The 17,068-nt window shown below is 40.7% G+C and overlaps 1 protein-coding gene across 14 annotated transcripts in view; it reads left to right on the top strand.

The window, feature by feature from the left end:
* Positions 1-17,068, top strand: part of AKAP13 (A-kinase anchoring protein 13) — a 291,101-nt gene that overhangs the window by 126,549 nt on the left and 147,484 nt on the right. For 12 of the 14 annotated variants that reach the window (XR_012127222.1, XM_073227249.1, XM_073227241.1 and 9 more), the window contains one exon: positions 2,535-2,718. Coding sequence is in view for 13 of the 14 variants with exons in the window: in XM_073227249.1 (XP_073083350.1) it covers positions 2,535-2,718 (184 nt within the window). In the remaining variant the exon portion in view is untranslated. Of the gene's footprint in view, positions 1-2,230; positions 2,438-2,534; positions 2,719-10,320; positions 11,902-17,068 lie in introns of those variants that run through there. The other 2 variants (XM_073227250.1, XM_073227251.1) reach the window with 2 other exon arrangements.

Genomic DNA, 17,068 nt, shown 5'->3' with positions numbered 1-17,068 from the left:
AAGGGAATTCACTGAAATGATGCAAAGATGCCCAGAATCCCATGGCACAATTCAGACTGGGACAAAGGACTCAGTTGACATCATAGGAAGTGCAGTTAGTGTTGTGAAAAACAATGTTGAATAAAACTCAGAATACAGAGGAAAAGGATAAAGGATCATGAGAGAAGAAAAATTCAGATTATATACAGTAGAGAATATCAATTGGTCCTAAATTTTAGTGCTTAGAGTTTAAACTGAGATGAGAGAAATAAAAGCAATAATAGAAGATAAGTTAAAATTTTTTATTTTTGGAGGAAGACATATGAAAAGCTGCTTTTTAAACCACAGCATTAGCTAGCTTGCTCGATTGCTTGATTTTAACTAGAAGAGGGTAAGATACTGGAGAGGGACTGGTTTCTAGACTCGAGACAGAAGAATTTTCAAATCTTGCTGATTCTTGCTGTGGGTCAGTCATTACCTCCCTCCATCTGTAAAATGAGGATAACGAGACCTCACAGACTTTGTGAGATGAAAAATGTTAATAGAAACTAGGCCAGTGCGTGGCACTCAGCAGGTCTTCACCATGTTACTTTTCTTACTACCTTTTGATTGCAGAAAGGGGGCAACCTGAAAGCTGCTGAGGCCTGTAGAGTGAGATCTGGGGGGAGATCGAGGTGCGCCACCAGGGAGCTAGCTTTGAGCAGGTGCATGGCTTTGTCATCGGAATTCTACTCAGAAATGCCAGGCTGACTCAGCAAATAAGGGATCAGAAAGGGTGGGGGTGCAGAGAAAACTCAGGAGACATCGCCTGGTAAGGCCAGAAAACTGGTCTCTTAAGTTGTGTATTTGCTGGTAGGTGCTGTACTACTTTTTTGTTTTTGATAAGGATGTCAGAGTGCTTGGAACAACTGTAAGGCGCAAGTCAGCTGGTGATATTTGATCTTTTGTGAAGCCTCTCTCTGTCCTTTTGTTTGGCCTTAACACTTGCTCTGAGGTGTTGATTATTAAAATTTGTACCTGCACATGCAGTGATTTCTTCTGGAGTGTTGACTTCTTTCCAGCTATATGCCTCTGCTGAACACCCTATAAATCCCAAATTAGTGCACATAGTTCTATAGGGAAAGTATAAAATATTAAAGATAGCTTTTGCTTCCAAGGAATTTTACCTTGGCAATAGGGAGACTAGTCTAATACACACATGATATTAGAAAACAGTGCAGTTCAGTGTAAAAGCACAAGTTCGAAGATTGATTTTTATAGTGCATTCATGTATTGAAGCCTCCAGGCCTTCCGTGTAAGGACAGTGGGGTCCGAGAAGTGTGAGTGCGCTCAGTGAAGAAGGTAACACGTGAGGCGAGCCGTGGAGGTGGGAAGTGCCAGTTAAGCAGTGAGGCAGGAGGCAGGCCCAGCTCCCGGCACCATTCCCTTTCCAGTCTGATTGGCGGTCCCTGCAGTGGAGTGACGCCCAGTCCGCATGTGGAGCTGTCACCGCAGCCCTGTGGGGCCAGAGTTCCCATCCTAACAGGACGGGCACGCGAGCATGCCCGAGGAAGAGAGAGACAGATGCTCATGACCTCGAATGTAATTTTATGTCCACAAGGACAGTGAAGGGAGCAGGGAAAGGAGAGGAGTCCGGCATTGCAGGGGCAACTACTTCCGCTGACCTTCCTCCCGCGTTTCCTGGCCTCCGCTCGTCTGGAGCAGCCGCGTGGGGGTGGGCTGATGGTGCCCACGCGGGGACAGTGAAACCCAGAGAGGTAAAATGGATTCTGCCAGGCCACACACATGGCAGATGCCAAGTTTGAACCCGGATCTGTCTTAACTCCACAGCCCTTCCTCATTCCACTGCTTTCAGAGTGACTCATTGTACCAAGAAGGGGCTCTCCCTTCAAGCACAGTAAGCCTAAGCACGTGGGTTTCTTTCTGAAGTTACTGGTACGATATCTTAGAATTAGTCTTTCTTATACCTGGAGATGCATTTCTTTCTTTGATTAAACAATAACAAGAAAAACTAGCGGTGCCAGCAATTTGATTTGCCTTAAAAGTGGGGGAATAAAAAGACCTGTGTGTACTTAGCAAGCAGAACCTGTTTTCAGTGTTTAGCCAACTCCTGTCTGGGTGTTTATTTGTTTCTAAGTAATTACACCCTTTGTGATACGCCCATTTACACTGTTGCCCTTGCATCTCCGTGAGGCTGTGAGGCTGTTTTTTTTTTTTTTTTTTTTTAAGGAAAAGAACATGTGTGGAGACACCCTCATAAATTGTTTACATATATGTAAATGAGCTGAACAAATGCATTAAGTGAGAATACAGCAATAGCTTGATTCTCCTTTTGCGGGACTTTCTCGTTGGAGATTGTACCTCGCATACTTGTTTTGTCTTTACTTGAGTGCCGATTTCTACTGGCCGCAATAACATTGTTTTTGTCGTATGGTCTGGCGTAGCTTCAGAATCCCAGGTACTCGGGGGCAGTGGTGTTTATCCAACTGTCTTTTTGTTTGTTTGCTTTTCGTTTTCGTTCTCCCCACTTACTTTCATTTTCGCCCCATCTCTAGGTGGTGGCCCTCGGGAGACCTTGATGCATTTTGCTGTGCGGCTGGGACTGCTGAGGTTGACGTGGTTCCTGTTACAGAAGCCAGGTGGCCGTGGAGCTCTCAGCGTCCACAACCAGGAAGGAGCAACGCCGGCGAGCTTGGCTTTGGAGCGGGGCCATCACAAGCTGCACCAGCTCCTGACTGAGTAAGCGCTCATTCGCCCCTTCCCCTCCTCTCACCCCCAGCCCTACCCCTGGCTCACAGTTGTACCGCCCACTTGGCATCTCCCTGCAAGTTTGCCAGGAAATAAAGCCTCAGCTCTGTGCCTTGCCTTCTGCTGGCGTTCATTTGTTCGTAAGCTTGCTCCTGCCAGCCACTTCACAGACGTGAGTCATAGTGCCGTTTTCTCTCCTCCGCCTCCCTACCTTCCCTGCTTCTTGACTCTTGTATTGTACCGGAAACTTAGAATAGGAATTGTCTGTGGAGTTAGCAGTCCATCGCCAGGTATCCATTTTAACCTGGTATAGTAGAGAGAAAACTGTTTTTTGCGCCATACGTTTTTTTCTGGTCTGTCTTTTAGATTGGGAAAAGTTAATTAGAAACAAATACTTTAATATAATAATTGCATATGGAAAATATGCTGAATCACTGAGCTTTGGTTTGAATGTAATTTTGTGACTAAAATTGAGAGCAATGGTCTCATAGTATGAGTATTAGTAAAAAGCAGCTTAGTTGTCCTGAAAACATGCAGTAGGAAATCCTGTCTGCATCTGTGGGTTTGATTGTTACACATTCTGACTCTTCAGTGAGCCCTTTGAAGGAAGGTTGTTAGACAAAACATTTGAAGAGTTCTTTTTTCTTGTATAAATAGATAAATAAATGCATTACAACAGCCAACACTTTTCATTGGAATATTTATAGAAGGTAGCTATTTCGAGCATAGAGTCTCTTGTTTAATATAGTTCTACTGTTTTATGGTTTTTAGCATCTTTCCCACCACATAGTCTGAATGAGAATAAACACATTTGGGTAAATGTTCCTTGGCAGTTGAGGGCCCCTCATAAGTTAAGTCTCTATTCCCAAAATCTCAGCTATTTTGCTTGTCAGCCTTAATTTAATTGCCCTTTTTACCATTTTTAGGTGTGTGTGTGTGTGTGTGTGTGTGTGCGTGTCTGTCTGTCTGTCTGTCTGTCTGTCTGTCTGTCTGTCTGGAGGGGCCCACAAGAGATCTCAGGATGTAATGCTACTTACTAGTGCATAAACAGGCCTTTGGTTTTTTGGTCTGTCTGCCAAGCTTACAACTTTCCCAGTCCAGACAGACGGAGGTTCTTTGCAGAGGGCCTTCTGATGGGTGCTACGGATACAGTGGCAGGGGGAGGAGCACTCTTCATCTGCAGTGAGCTTTGGACACTTGAGCTCTCCTGTGACAGTATTCCAGAGCGTGATTATGTTCCATTCCTTCCTACTTCCCATCTGGCCAGTGATTGGATTCCTTCTGCTGTTTGTCTCACGGTCTTAGGAAGAGAGGCCTTGTTCCAGAAGTTGAAACAATTACCTCAGTATAAGTATTATGAAGTTCAAATGCATTTGCTCTGAATTTGATCTTAGAGCTCAGAGTTTTTGCTGGGAAGCAGGGTTGGTTAAGGATTGTCATTCAAATAGGGAAATAAAGTGATTACAACAGCCTCATTATATGCTTGATGAGGATGTCACAAGACTGTTATTGCAGCACGGCTTTAAGGAAACTAGAGTGCGTTTGTTCTTGGAGAAGGTTTCTTGGCTTACTTTACTGAACGAGCTCTGTTACATGTGGCAAAGCCACTTACCTCCCTTTGGAGGGAAATTGGTAAGGGAAGGCCACCTTGAGAAATCTGTGACAGGACTGCAGAAGCCAGGTGGGGGTGCCTTGCTGCAGAACAAGCTCTGAACCTGGATTCTTCCCGATGTTTGGCCACTTCAAAAGTGCTCTGAGTTATAACCGGCAATTTAAAAGATGTTAAAGAGGTAACTTTACTCAGTCTCTCAGTCTTCTCGTGATCTTTGCTGGAATTTGAACCATGAAGAGTCAGGAAAGATCATCTTTAGCAGATGAGGAAATGGAGATGTAGAGAGGCAGCCACTGGGCTAGGGTGACAAGGTGGTAGGGCCAGAAATAGCAGCCAAGTCCCTTCAGAAGCTGTCCAGAGCTCCTCCCGCTCCTGTCCTAGGGTTCTCAACAAGGGGTCCAAGAATAGGCTACATCCTTTGAAATTATAGGTAGAGTCTATGTGTTTATGAATATAGAGTCTCTTTTGTGAAATTCGCAAGGTGTGTGAGAAGAGGTGCTGCACTATATGATGCCCTCTGACAGCTGACTGAAATCCCAGAGGTGGGTGTTCCCACCCCTCCCCTTTTTTAAATTAAAATTTTTCATTTGGCTTTTCTCTTTCATTTTCTCTTTTCAATTAAAATGAAATTAAAGTATAGTTATAATACATTTCAAATTTATTAAATAACAGTACACTCCAGTCTTAACTGAAAAGTGTTTAACTCCTTTTTTACATTCCTCCCAAAATAAATAATTCTTCTTACCCTGTTTTTTTTTTTTTTTTTGAGTGGGGAGGGGTGTGTTAGGAAGAACATTAGGGTCCAAGTCCTTTCTGTGTTGTGTGTCAAAGGCTTATTTTGATAAACTGATCACTTCTATGTGAAAATTTATATTGCACATGGAGGTAGAAGGATTCTCTGGGCTCCATGTCTTTAGAGAACTCTTGACATTGATGCTAACCCTCCCACCCCACAACGGTAATTACTGTTCAGGACATTTTGGACAGTTTCCCATTTCTGTGACCTCTGACTACTAGTTTTACTTAGTTGAATGACAGGAAAGGGAGAGATTTGATTGATTCATTGCTGTTCTGTGTTAGTATCATTTGCTCTGACATTATGAAGGAGGAATGTAAAAAAAAAAATGACCTGAAAATTCACCTTAAACAAAATGTTACCAACCTTGCCTGAGAATCTTGCCCCTGGAAGAGTACCCAGAGTACCTGGCCTATTCTTGCTTTTAGGGAGATGCATAGTCGTGTCACCCGGCCCAAGGTGTCCTGATTGCTGGTGGGCAGAGTAGGGAGCGAGCCCATGTCCTCAGGCTCCTGGCTCGTGAGTGAGGGGAGTGCTGGCGCTGGGCCAGGCCCGCACTGGAGCCCACGAATAGAGAGGCTTGCCTCCAGGTGCCATGCCTACCTTACTCACACAGGACAGGGCTGGGGACCTGGGCCCATTACTGGGGTGTGGTAGAGGGGAGCCTGGCACTGATGGCGAAGTGTGCGTTTTGGCGGTGCCAGTTTTGCTGTTTGCTAGGGACGTTAAATGGCTCAACTCTCTAAGCCTCCAATTCTTCATCTGATTTAAAAAAATAAAGGATAGTATCTCCCAGAATGATAATCAAGTGCCTTGCATATACATTGTGAAAAATCAGGATTTATTCACACAGATTATGGTTATTTCTTGGAGCAAATATAGGGGCTATAAATATTGCAACTTGAAGAGAGACAGTAAAGTATGGGGGGATTGTTTAGGGACAAAGAACTTAATGAAAATCTAAGTTTCCCCACGTAATAGCCTGTGTAACTTGGAAAAAGATACTTGCCCACCGTGAGCCTCATGTTTCTCATCTCTGTGAAGAGTCCCTAGTCAGCCTGTAGCACCAGGTTGTCAGAACCAAGTGAGATTTGTGCAGGTACTTCGTTAAACTGTCAGGTGCTCTATGTGAAAGTTTCTTACACATTGTCCTCAAATCAGTGCAATGATAGTTCTCTCATCAGTAAGGCTCAAATTAGTCTACTTGGAGGAGCTTTTTGTAATATTGATGGTAGTTCTATGAAAGTGTAAAGAAGTGGGAAGAATAGTAGTGAGGCAGCTCCTTTTGAATCCAGGGTCTTGCTCTCTGAAGCTATATGGTCTTAGGTGATTGGTGTACTCTCCCCATGCCTCAATGCCCTGTTTGAACATGGGAGGAATAAGGACTTGATTCAGTGTGGGCTGCCTGGAGAAATGAATGAAAGAGTGCGTGGAAGGCATGACACGGTGATGACATACATGTTATCTACTGCCCTTTCCTTAATTTTCCTTTCCTTCTAGACCTGTATCACTTTTTCATACATGAAGGACTTACGTAGTGCCAAAGTCTTGGAAGTATTTTCAGTTAGCTTTTGGATGTCCCTACTTGAGAAGAGTTTGAAATTATTCCCTGATATAATAACATTAAAAAAATTAGTTTTTCTTTCTCATGCATGTGGTGATATCTGTGCCTCTGGGTTGATGTAACAGGGACCTCTAGGTGAGGAGTCGCTCACAATGCTGCCGCCCCTACGGAAGAGTATTTCTTGGAAGGACTTCACTTCTGGAGTGTTGACATAATAGGAGTGCTGAAATATTTCATTTGTCCTAAGAGTGAGTTTAAAAGTATTTGTCCTCATAACTTACCTCCTTTTCAGTATCAGTTCAACAAATCTATCTTTATGGAGTGCCTGCAGTGTACTAGCAACCATGGTTGGTACATTACAGATAATGTTTCATTTCAACCTTATGACAGCCCTCCTAAAATAGGCATTATCTGTGTTTTATGCATGAAATATGGAGGCTTAGAGAACTAGTAGCTATCTCAAGGCTTTATAGAAGGTGGTAGAGCTACTATTACACACACATCTATGGAATCCCGCGGCCTATGTTCTTCTCTCTCAAATAAAAATTTGACAGGAAGAGACTCAGGAAGAGGCCACTGGGATGCAGGATGAAAAGCACTTAAAAGGTGAAAGGGCTACAAACTTCCCATTTACTCCTTGCCTCTACTTTCCTGAGGCAAAAAAGATTTTCGCTGCAAGTTTACATTTGTGTTACCCATCATAGGGTTTTAAAAGGACTGTTGGTTATACTCAGACTGTCTTTTTACATTTTGATCCTTGGGACTGCCTAATGAGTGGGTGAATTAGGTATCATTATCTCTTTATTTTATAATCAAGGAAACTGAGTCCAAAGAGGTGAAGTGAGTTGCCGAAGTCACAAGGCTACACAGTAACAGAACCAGGCTCAGGCACAGAGCCCACGGTCTGCCCAGGCTGAGGGGACCCATGTATGTGCACAGCACAGACCCAGCCTGGTGAACAGCAGACAGTCATGGTTGAGGATCGTGGTAGGCCATCCAGGCCTGTCAAAGGTTTTCAGGTCCTTTTGACACATCGCTCTTGAAGCCTGGGTCAGGGTCAGGCGGGAGAGGAACTACTCAAATGGACATTATTTCACAATGGAACCAGGTGCTGTGGAGCAAGGTGTTTTGTTGACAGAGTGATGGCCTTCTCAGGGTCTCCTTCACGTACTTGATAAGCAGGTGGATCCTCAGTCGCCACTGCCAGGAAACAAGTTTGAGCCTTTGCTTTTGCTTAGGGGAGAGGATGAAATGAGTGCACAAACCCACTTTCAAAGTAAGAGCCAGAGAGAGGGTGTTTCTTTTTAAAACGTTTCTCTGGCTTAAGTCTCATCCATCTATTCGTTCACCGCCCCGCCCCCCCCCCCCCCCCTTCTCATTGTATAATCTGGATCTTGGTGTTTTCAGAAAGACAAGGTAGTAGAACTGAAGAGAAACTGGAAAGAGTTCACTGCATATTGAATACTGGCTGCCTTGGTGCTTTACATGTGTTCTTGTTGGAAAACCTGTCAGCAGATGTGTTAGCTGTAGTTCATGTGCTCATTATTCTTGTACACACGGAGAGGCAAAATAGCTTGCCTGAGGCCATATGGTTAGTAACTTGCCGTTATTCCCAAGCCTGTCTTTAGGTTGTTTTTAAACTTTAATGACAGAATTTGGTGAGGAGGCATGTTTAGTAACGTTGTCAGGCTAATTTGGTTATAATGATGCATAGTTCCGTTTTTTTTCAATATCTTTTTTCCCTTTTTTGGGGGGGAGAGGGGCAAAGTTTCAACTGAAGCATTTTAAGGGTTTTAACATTTTATAGTTTTTCAAGTTTTATTTAAGTATTTCAACTGTAATCTCAGGATTGCCTTGTCTGGCAACATGCTGGAAAACTGCAAAATGTATTTTCTGAAGATAATAACTTGTATTTGTATAACAGTGACACTAGTTACCGTTTATTGTATTTGTGCTAGGCATTTTGCATATAAATTCTTGTATATTTCATTTTCCTCTCACCCCTTTGGGGGTGGGCATATTCCCTCATTTCACAACGCAGTCACCACAGCTGTTAAGTAATGGAGCAGTAATTTGAACCAGGATGTAACTCTGAAACTCATGCACTTTTACACCACCTTGGACTCTCTAAGAAGATGGATTGGTGTTGGAAGTTGGTTGGAATAGCAGAGCCGTTCCATGTGTCTTGCGTTTCTTCCTGTCTTCTATACACTCCTTTTTTCTTCTCCTGTACGCATGCAAATGGCCCCAGCTGGTTTTTTTTCTTGGTGCCATGTAACCAACCTTAGGTCTTGGTGTTTTTCTTCAAAGAGTTGTGAAGTTACACAGCTTACCCGTAGTAACAAATTCTCTATGGCAACAGCATGTGCTTTTGAAAACATGTCTGCCTTCAGTATAGGCCTTTGTGAAAGAAAACATGAGCCTGGTGTACGGGACTTGACAAGGTGTATGTGAGAAAATGAAGGCTCAGTTGGTACTTTCCACCCACTGAAAAGCACTAACCCTTAGTGACCTTACACATTATTTTTATTGGTCAGTTCTGAAGTTTCCTTAAAGGCATATCAATAGGAATAATGACTTGAAAATTTTATCTGCGTTTATTATTAACAGAAATAAATATGATTTTGAAGCAAGGAAAAAAGTAGGCATGTTGAGTAAACATTTTACCTAAAATCAATATTTGGCCAAAGCCGAATATCACCAGTAGAAAATGAAATTGTATGGTACAACTATAAATATGATATAGTTTAAAATATAGTTAATTCTATACATTTACTAAAATTAAGTTCTCTTTTAAAAATTTGACCTTATGGTGAAAGAACAATAACTTATTAGCTTTACTAGCTTCTAGATTGCTCTTGGTTGATGAAATAGCACAGTCAGTTCTATAGACATATCAGTAATATAAGTAGTTGGGCTATAGAAAATTACAATTCAGGAAAGATTTTTCAGTAACATGTTTTCTAGAAGGAATGTTAGAATTCTTGGTGTAGTGAATCTCAAAAATACATTAGCTGCTGAAATTGGTTAGCATTGTAAAACAGTCATTTGGACAAGGTTTTGCTCAAATATTTAGTGTCTGTATACTTACAACTATAAGGAGCTGTGTTCTTATTAAAGTTGTTTTGACATTTGATTAGCAAAATAAGATACTTCATTATTTCCTAACACATTTATATCTGGATTGGAATGGTTTATCATAGCTGTTTTGACCATATGATTTTGGCCATTTTTCCTTCTTGTGAAATTTGAAAGTAACATTTGGAGTTGCTGACATTTGGCATTTAGATTTTTTCTTTTAAAGGAAGAATAATTTAAAAATAGAATTTTCCTTGAAAGACACATGGCCTAAATGGAAAGAGATCTATACAATTTTTAAAATTTATTCAATAAATGTTTATTTCACGTTATGAATGATAGTTTAAAAAGCTAATCAGGTTTAGAGCTTTTATATAATCTAATATCTGTTAATTCTTCCTTGTGTCATTTAAATTTTTATGAACATATGTTGGCTCAAAAAGATAAAATATTCTTCCTAAAGTTATGTAGCCAGGGCATCCTCTCTTAATATTCATATTAGCTGTCAGCCTATTTCTCTATTAATTTAACCATTCAGAAACTTTTGTTTTCGGGTACAGCATCAGAAGTTTTTGCACTCACTAATTATTGTAGTATTTTGCTGTTATAATAAATAAGCATTTATGCTTTAACTGGCCAATAGGATTTCTGCATAAAAAGCATGTTAGGAGTCCTGTATTTTAAATTTTGTAGAGAATACTTAGAGATACCCCTTATTTCTAGCATAGCTCTTGTATTGGTGATGGTAGCCTCTACATTCAGTTGATTGTTGATCACATGCGTGTTCAATTGGCATTCAGCTATTTGTCCTTAAAAATGGGAAAGCTGAACCTGGGCGCATCACTATTACTCATCAGTGAGCCTCAGTTTCCTCATCTATAAAATGGGAAATGATAACATGTACCCTATAGGTCTATTAAGATTAAATGAGAACAGGATTGTAAAGTTCTTAGAAGCAAAGCAAGTCCTTTTATTTAGAGAACCAGGAAAGAAGATTCATTTAGAAATACAGTGATCACTCAGCTTTATATAAATATGACATATAGTTTTTGGCGTATTTTTTCCTGGTCATCCTCACCCCACAACTGTAACTATCCCTTGAAACAGGGGAACAGGGCCTCATTTTTCACTCAGATTTTTGGGGAGTAAATAGTGGTAGGTGATGTAGGTTTTGACAGTTACCCTGTGAGCAAGGTCTCTGTGCCTCCCCCCACCTTTTTTTTGATGTCTAGTATTCAGGAACTGCCTTCTTTTTTGTTCATTAGAATTGCACCAGTCCTGTAGTATACTAGTTAGTCACAATTCACTGAGCTCTTTGGGACGCCAAACACTATACTAACACTTCACATTTGAGTTCATTCGATCTCCCAGCAAATCAGTATTCCTACTTTATGATGAGGAAATTGAACTGCAGAGAAATTTAAGTGACTGGCCCAAGGTCATAGGGTGATGTCAGAGTAAGGAACCAAATCAAGTCTGACTGACTTGCCTGTTCACGTTCTAACCATTACCTTTAAAATGTTTCTGTTTTTAATGTAACAGCATAGAATTTGTAACACATTGCTGATACATGGTAGTTCTCAAATTATGTGCCCTCTTTCCTTTGCAGTATTCCCATCCTAGTTAAGGGCAGAGTTGCAGTACTATCAAAAAAGAGAAAAAAGAAGAAAAAAAAAAACTGAGGAGAAAATCAATGCTAAAATTTCACCTGAATCTGCATGTGCATGAACGTGTAACTAGTCTAGCAGTGAGTTCCCTGCAAACACATAACACAGCCTCCTGTTTGTTTTGAGGTGGATCGATGATTCCCTTCTCTCCCTCCCTCCCTCCCCTTCTGTGGCATTTAACCTCTCCCACTCCATTTCAGAGGAGTTGGGGTTGATTTTATAGGACTCCTTGAGGTTTGACACTGATGTGGTGATGGGGTTTCATGGACGATATTGCAGAAGCCCCCAAATGGGGAACTAGGAGCTCTACTTCCTGTCAGGAGCTGACTCAGCAAAACATGCCTTCTGGAGGCCAGGAGGGCTGCGGGCTACTTTTCTCTACTCTTAAAGCTGCAGCATGAAGCCAGGACCCAAATACGATGGGCTTGCGGTGCTCATGGTGCTTGGGCAGCCAGAAGTGAGTAACCGCTTCCAACCTGATGCCTTGTTGTTCTTCATTGTTCATTCTGACATTTGATCTGGCCATTTGCTGTATCTCAACAAGACTTACCTTTGAACTTCCGTCTGAGTTACTAGTGTTAGTGCTGGAAAAAAGGTTTTTGTCTGTAGTTGATTTGACAGGGTTTTACATGTATGTTAGCATCAAATTTGAGGTTTTTCTTGAGTTGCAGCATGCTAGACAAGGAGAGAAGGCAGAGGTTGATTGGCTGTTGGGTGCTGCGTAACAGCTAGAATACTGGGAAATTGGTTGCAGTTCACTCTGGTCTTAGTGAATTTTGTTGTACTCCATACATAGACTTTGAGGGACCAGTTGGTGATACTCAGTTTAGGTGCTGTAATCCCATTGCTGAAGAGTGGCCTCTTAATTTGTGTTTTTCTATAGTTGAAAAGTTGCTGTGGATCCTATAAAATTTATAACAGAAAACCTAATATGCCTGATAGCTTCTGATGAATATTATACCACTTACAGTTTGCATGATTTAAATGCATTCATAGTTTGAAACTGTTGGGGGGGTATTGCTGTGGAGAGTGGAAAGAGGTACAGAAGTGTTGGAATTTGGTCTGGGTACAAATTCCGACCTTCTCACCCACTAGCTGCGTGCTTGGGCAGATGACCCTTTAGGCCTCAGCTTCCTCACATGAAGTAACGCTGACACCTGTCTCAGAGGCGTTGTGAGGATTTAAAGTGATACCCACCTGGTCCATACTGATAGTCACTGCCGTCAGTTTCATTCTTTTCTTTTTTCTTCTTTGCCTTCCTCCTCCTATCATTTCCTCACCCTGCTCAGAATAAAATCCTAGTTGGTACCATGGTCCGCAAAGCTCCCTGAGATCTGACTCCTCTCACGATCTGAGACCTCATTTCAGAGCAGGCTCCTCATTCCTCATGCACCAACCCTAGGCTCACCTGCCAGTGGGTTGCCACCTCAGCATCTTTGCACTTGCTGTGCCTTGGTGGAGCCCATGTGGAGTTGTTTCTGGGACATTGTTCCATTCACGTCATTTGTCATATCTCCTCAGAGATCCTCCTGACCACCTAGCTGCAGAAGCCGCTCTCTTCTCTGCAAGGGATTTTCTGCCATAAGCACCCTGTTTATTTTCTTTAAAGCACTTCTCTCTGACTGTAGTTATACCCCTCTGTAGTACAAGCTCCATTACGGTTGGAGACTTGGTTGCCTTATTTATTCATCAACATTTCTTGCATGTAGGAACATAGTAGATACTGCATGAGTATTTGTCAAATGTTTGAATAAATGTGTAACCTAGATCATTCACTTTCTGGAAATGTGTTATTTTGAGATAACTTAAAATATGAACTTAACAATATAAAGAAGACCAGATTCCAGGTAGACCGCATTTTTAAGGCAATGGCATACCATCTCTGTAGTGTTACCTGTCCATGGGCTTTTGGAGACATTTTATCAATAATAGAGTAATACTCATATGAACATTTGAAAACAAGTATTCCTATAGAGCCTAATACATTTTCATGTCCTGATAGTATCTTTGTATGGGTATATGCATACCCTTTTAGAGGATGTGTGCTAATATGAAAATGATTTTGTTGGTTGAGATATGAGTGCTCAGTAGAATGCCTCTTAGTACCTTTTGTTAATGTAATCTAAAGGAATGTTTTGATTAAAGCTTTCAGCTCATTAATCACTTACATTACTATACTAAATTGCTTGGGAATAGATTGTTTGGAATGAATTAAAAATTTGTATTTTAGCCTTCATTCAGCCCTTAGCTGTGTGAGACCTTGGTCGGTTTACCTATACCTTGTTCTCCATCTTAGATGTAGAGCGCTGACCTTGTCATTGCCATCTTGAAGGTCAAAAAGAATACTTGTGCTGGAAGTGCTCTGTAAAGCTGGATCGCCTCACGCTGCATTACTTTGTTACATTCTGTGATTAGTTCCCAGCACTTCACATTTGATTCAGGGAAGTCATACCAGTAAATTACAGAAGCTCTATGTGACATGACAGTTAAAGTAGATACTGGGATGCTTTTGATTGTATAAAGATGGTAATATTAAACAATGGTTGGGATTGAACTTTTAAAACACCCTTGAATATATTGGGTTCGCTTGAGCTTTGCGTGTAGACCCGTATGCAATGCATCCTGGGAGGAAAGGGAACTGTCCGATGGATCTGTAGTGTACCGCTTTCCCTGTTCCCTTCTCTGCCCCTCTTTCCTGTCACTGGCCTGTCTCCCCAGGGTCTGGAGATGCTAAGAATGTAAAACGTGGCTCCGGGCAATCTGGACGGACCTCTGGAGTAACCCACTGCTGTTCAAAACGAGGCAGGCCCTGGATGGGGGCTGATCTGCCAAGCCTTGTCATTGTTTCATGATAAGTATTAAGTTGAGAGTATGTGTTTAGAAACTTTTATAGTAATTTGACAGAGTAATTTTTATCTGCTGAATCTCATGAAAACTTTGGGTGCTCAAGTTTCATATTTTATGAATTTCATTTTTGTAGGAAGTTTTAGAATTTTTGTGTCTGTGATGATTTGGAAATTAAAAATAATTTGGTCCTTCTTAAATAGTTTGAGAAGTTCTCCTCTGACCCACTTTATCTATTTATGGTACAGTGCTGTAATCAGGGAGAGTAGGTCAATGTTACACGTTTCTCTAAAAGTAACAAATTAGAGGACAAAGAGGAAGAAAACCAACATCTAGTCTGCAAAAGAGACATTTTCTCTTTATTTTGACCTATTTCATTTGTCTTAACCGTTAAGTAAGATTAGTCAATTTCAACAGTTGAATTATGAGAAGTGGTCAGTCAGGGCAATGGGTTATATAAAAATACACAAAATCATTAGAACTTTACTGGGCTTAAGTATGGGGTCTTTTCTTCAATTTTAATGTAGAAACCTGATACACAGAGTCAAGTGAACTTCATGCTTGAAGAGTCCTGCCCAGACTAATGAACAAAATTTTTTTCTTTTTTCTGAACTAGAAAAACCAGTTTACAGATTGATGACTTCATGGTGATTAACGTTACCAGTTTCTAGAAGTATAACAAATCACTTATCTGTAGAGTCATGGAGTCTTCATCTGTGGAAGTTTGTTAATCAACTGATTTTAATGGTCACCATTACATGGAGTTACAGATTTATATTTAGCTCTTACACTTTCTATCATAATTGAGTTTCGAATGCTTTTCAGAAGTAAAACAGGAAGAAATGATGTGCATTCCTTTCCCTCTGTGGTAATTAGCTTGTTTAAATTGGTTGCTGTTTGATTTTGTTTTGTTATGTTGCTCCACGAGAAAGTGAAAGAAACTTGACATTTTAAAGACAGGTCATCTCTCTCTAGTGGTTGAATGTTGAACTTTTGTCTCTGATCTGTTTTCCATCATCAGTTTGAAATTACTTTATCCAGTTCCCTTATTCTTCCCAAGTTTCAGATTATTTTGTAACCATTTCTCTTTCTTCAAAGTAAAATTTGATTTTAATCAACAATGATAATATTCTCCCTTTGAATATATTCTCACATGCTTGTGTTTGTCACTCTCAATAAGTAACATCAAACACTTTATATGCATGGTTAGTAAGCCAAAAACCGTCATCGCAGACGCAGAGAATCGAAGTTCTGTGAAAGATCAACCTAGCCTTATAGGCGTATGAATCCACATCTCTGTCTAACCATTTTGATGACCTAAGTTATCTGGGTAGTGAGAAGGTTGAAAATAGAAAGTGCATTACTGAGTAGAGGTCAATCATGCTGACTTGTTTCTTACTGAGGACCTGTTTGAGTGCCTGGTGTTGGTCCGAGGGGGAGTTAAATACAATTTTATCAGAATCAGACTCAGACTTCCGAGTCATGGTTTCTGTGTTTCCTTGAAGTAGCTCTTGGTGACAGCCTGCGCTGTGCTGACTCTGTCCTCTGCCTTAGGCCAGAAGCAAGAAGGATAACAAGGGGGGAGAATCAGCGTTTATTTTAACAATTGTTATACATAATGATATTGTTTATAATGCTGCCACCATAAGACAGAGTTATTTCATAAGACAGGTAACATCCATCAGATGTTACCTCCCACATTGCATAGAATTTTTTAAATAGTTTCAGCTGATACTCCATTTTGCATTCTGGTAATTATTTTTGAGGCCCTCTAAAATATCTTGTTTATTGTGAGTATTTAAACATTTACCAAATGTCCAATGTTAGTTTTAACATTAAGAAAATAAACATTTACCAAATGTCCAATGTTAGTTTTAACATTAAGAAAATAAGAAATCAACTAATGAATGCTGCAGTGAGCCTTGTTTTTTGCCTGGTGTTTTTTGTTTGTTAAGTTATTATTTTTTTATTCCACAGAATTATGTAATTAGGTCAAAGGGTACAGTGCTTACAACTCTAGTACTCACCACAGTCTTGCTGGTGTCAGCTGTACTCTTCCTTTTAAAATGAACTGTCACATGTCTGTGACTTCGATGCGGTGTTTCACAGCCTTGGTCCCTCCGGAATCGGCGTGTAATCGGAGTCTCCCAAGGCGCTTTGCAAACACGCGGATGCTGGGGGCGCCTCTGAAGGTTTTTATGTACTTGGTGTGAGGTGTCATCTGTACTACAGGATTTTTAAAAGTTCTCCAGGTAATTCTAAAATGCAATTAAGATTCAGAATTTCACTTCAGTGGGAAATTAAGACTTAACATTGTATCTGATAATTAATTCCTGAGAGTTACTTGTTGAATCAGGTTAGAGGCTTAAATCTGGTTAAATAAGAGGAACCAACAACTAAGCAGCTTGATCACATCAATAAATATTTTAAATGACCGCCCAGTATAAACTTACTTAACTTTAATTGTACATATCCTGTGAATGTTAGTGCATCAGATATTGATGCATATATATATGTAACTAAAATCATGGTGAGATATTAAAAATTAGTTAAGAACTTGAAAGCAGTGAGGGTGGTGAAACTAGGAAATGCAGAACTTTGGCTATTAGGGCAGCAGGGTATTCCAGAAGCCATGGAACCATTGAGTTAGCCCAGGTCGTCTTTCAGTGAAAAGCAAAAGGAAAGTGACATGTAAGCCACAGATTTGCCCCATATCCATAATGCACAGTAATCTAGAACTTGCCGCTCTAAAACGTAATCCCTCAAAGTATGTATGTTAA

This window comes from Manis javanica, chromosome 18 (assembly GCF_040802235.1).
Source record: "Manis javanica isolate MJ-LG chromosome 18, MJ_LKY, whole genome shotgun sequence".
Lineage (NCBI taxonomy): Eukaryota > Metazoa > Chordata > Mammalia > Pholidota > Manidae > Manis > Manis javanica.
This window is presented reverse-complemented; position numbering and strand designations above follow the sequence as displayed.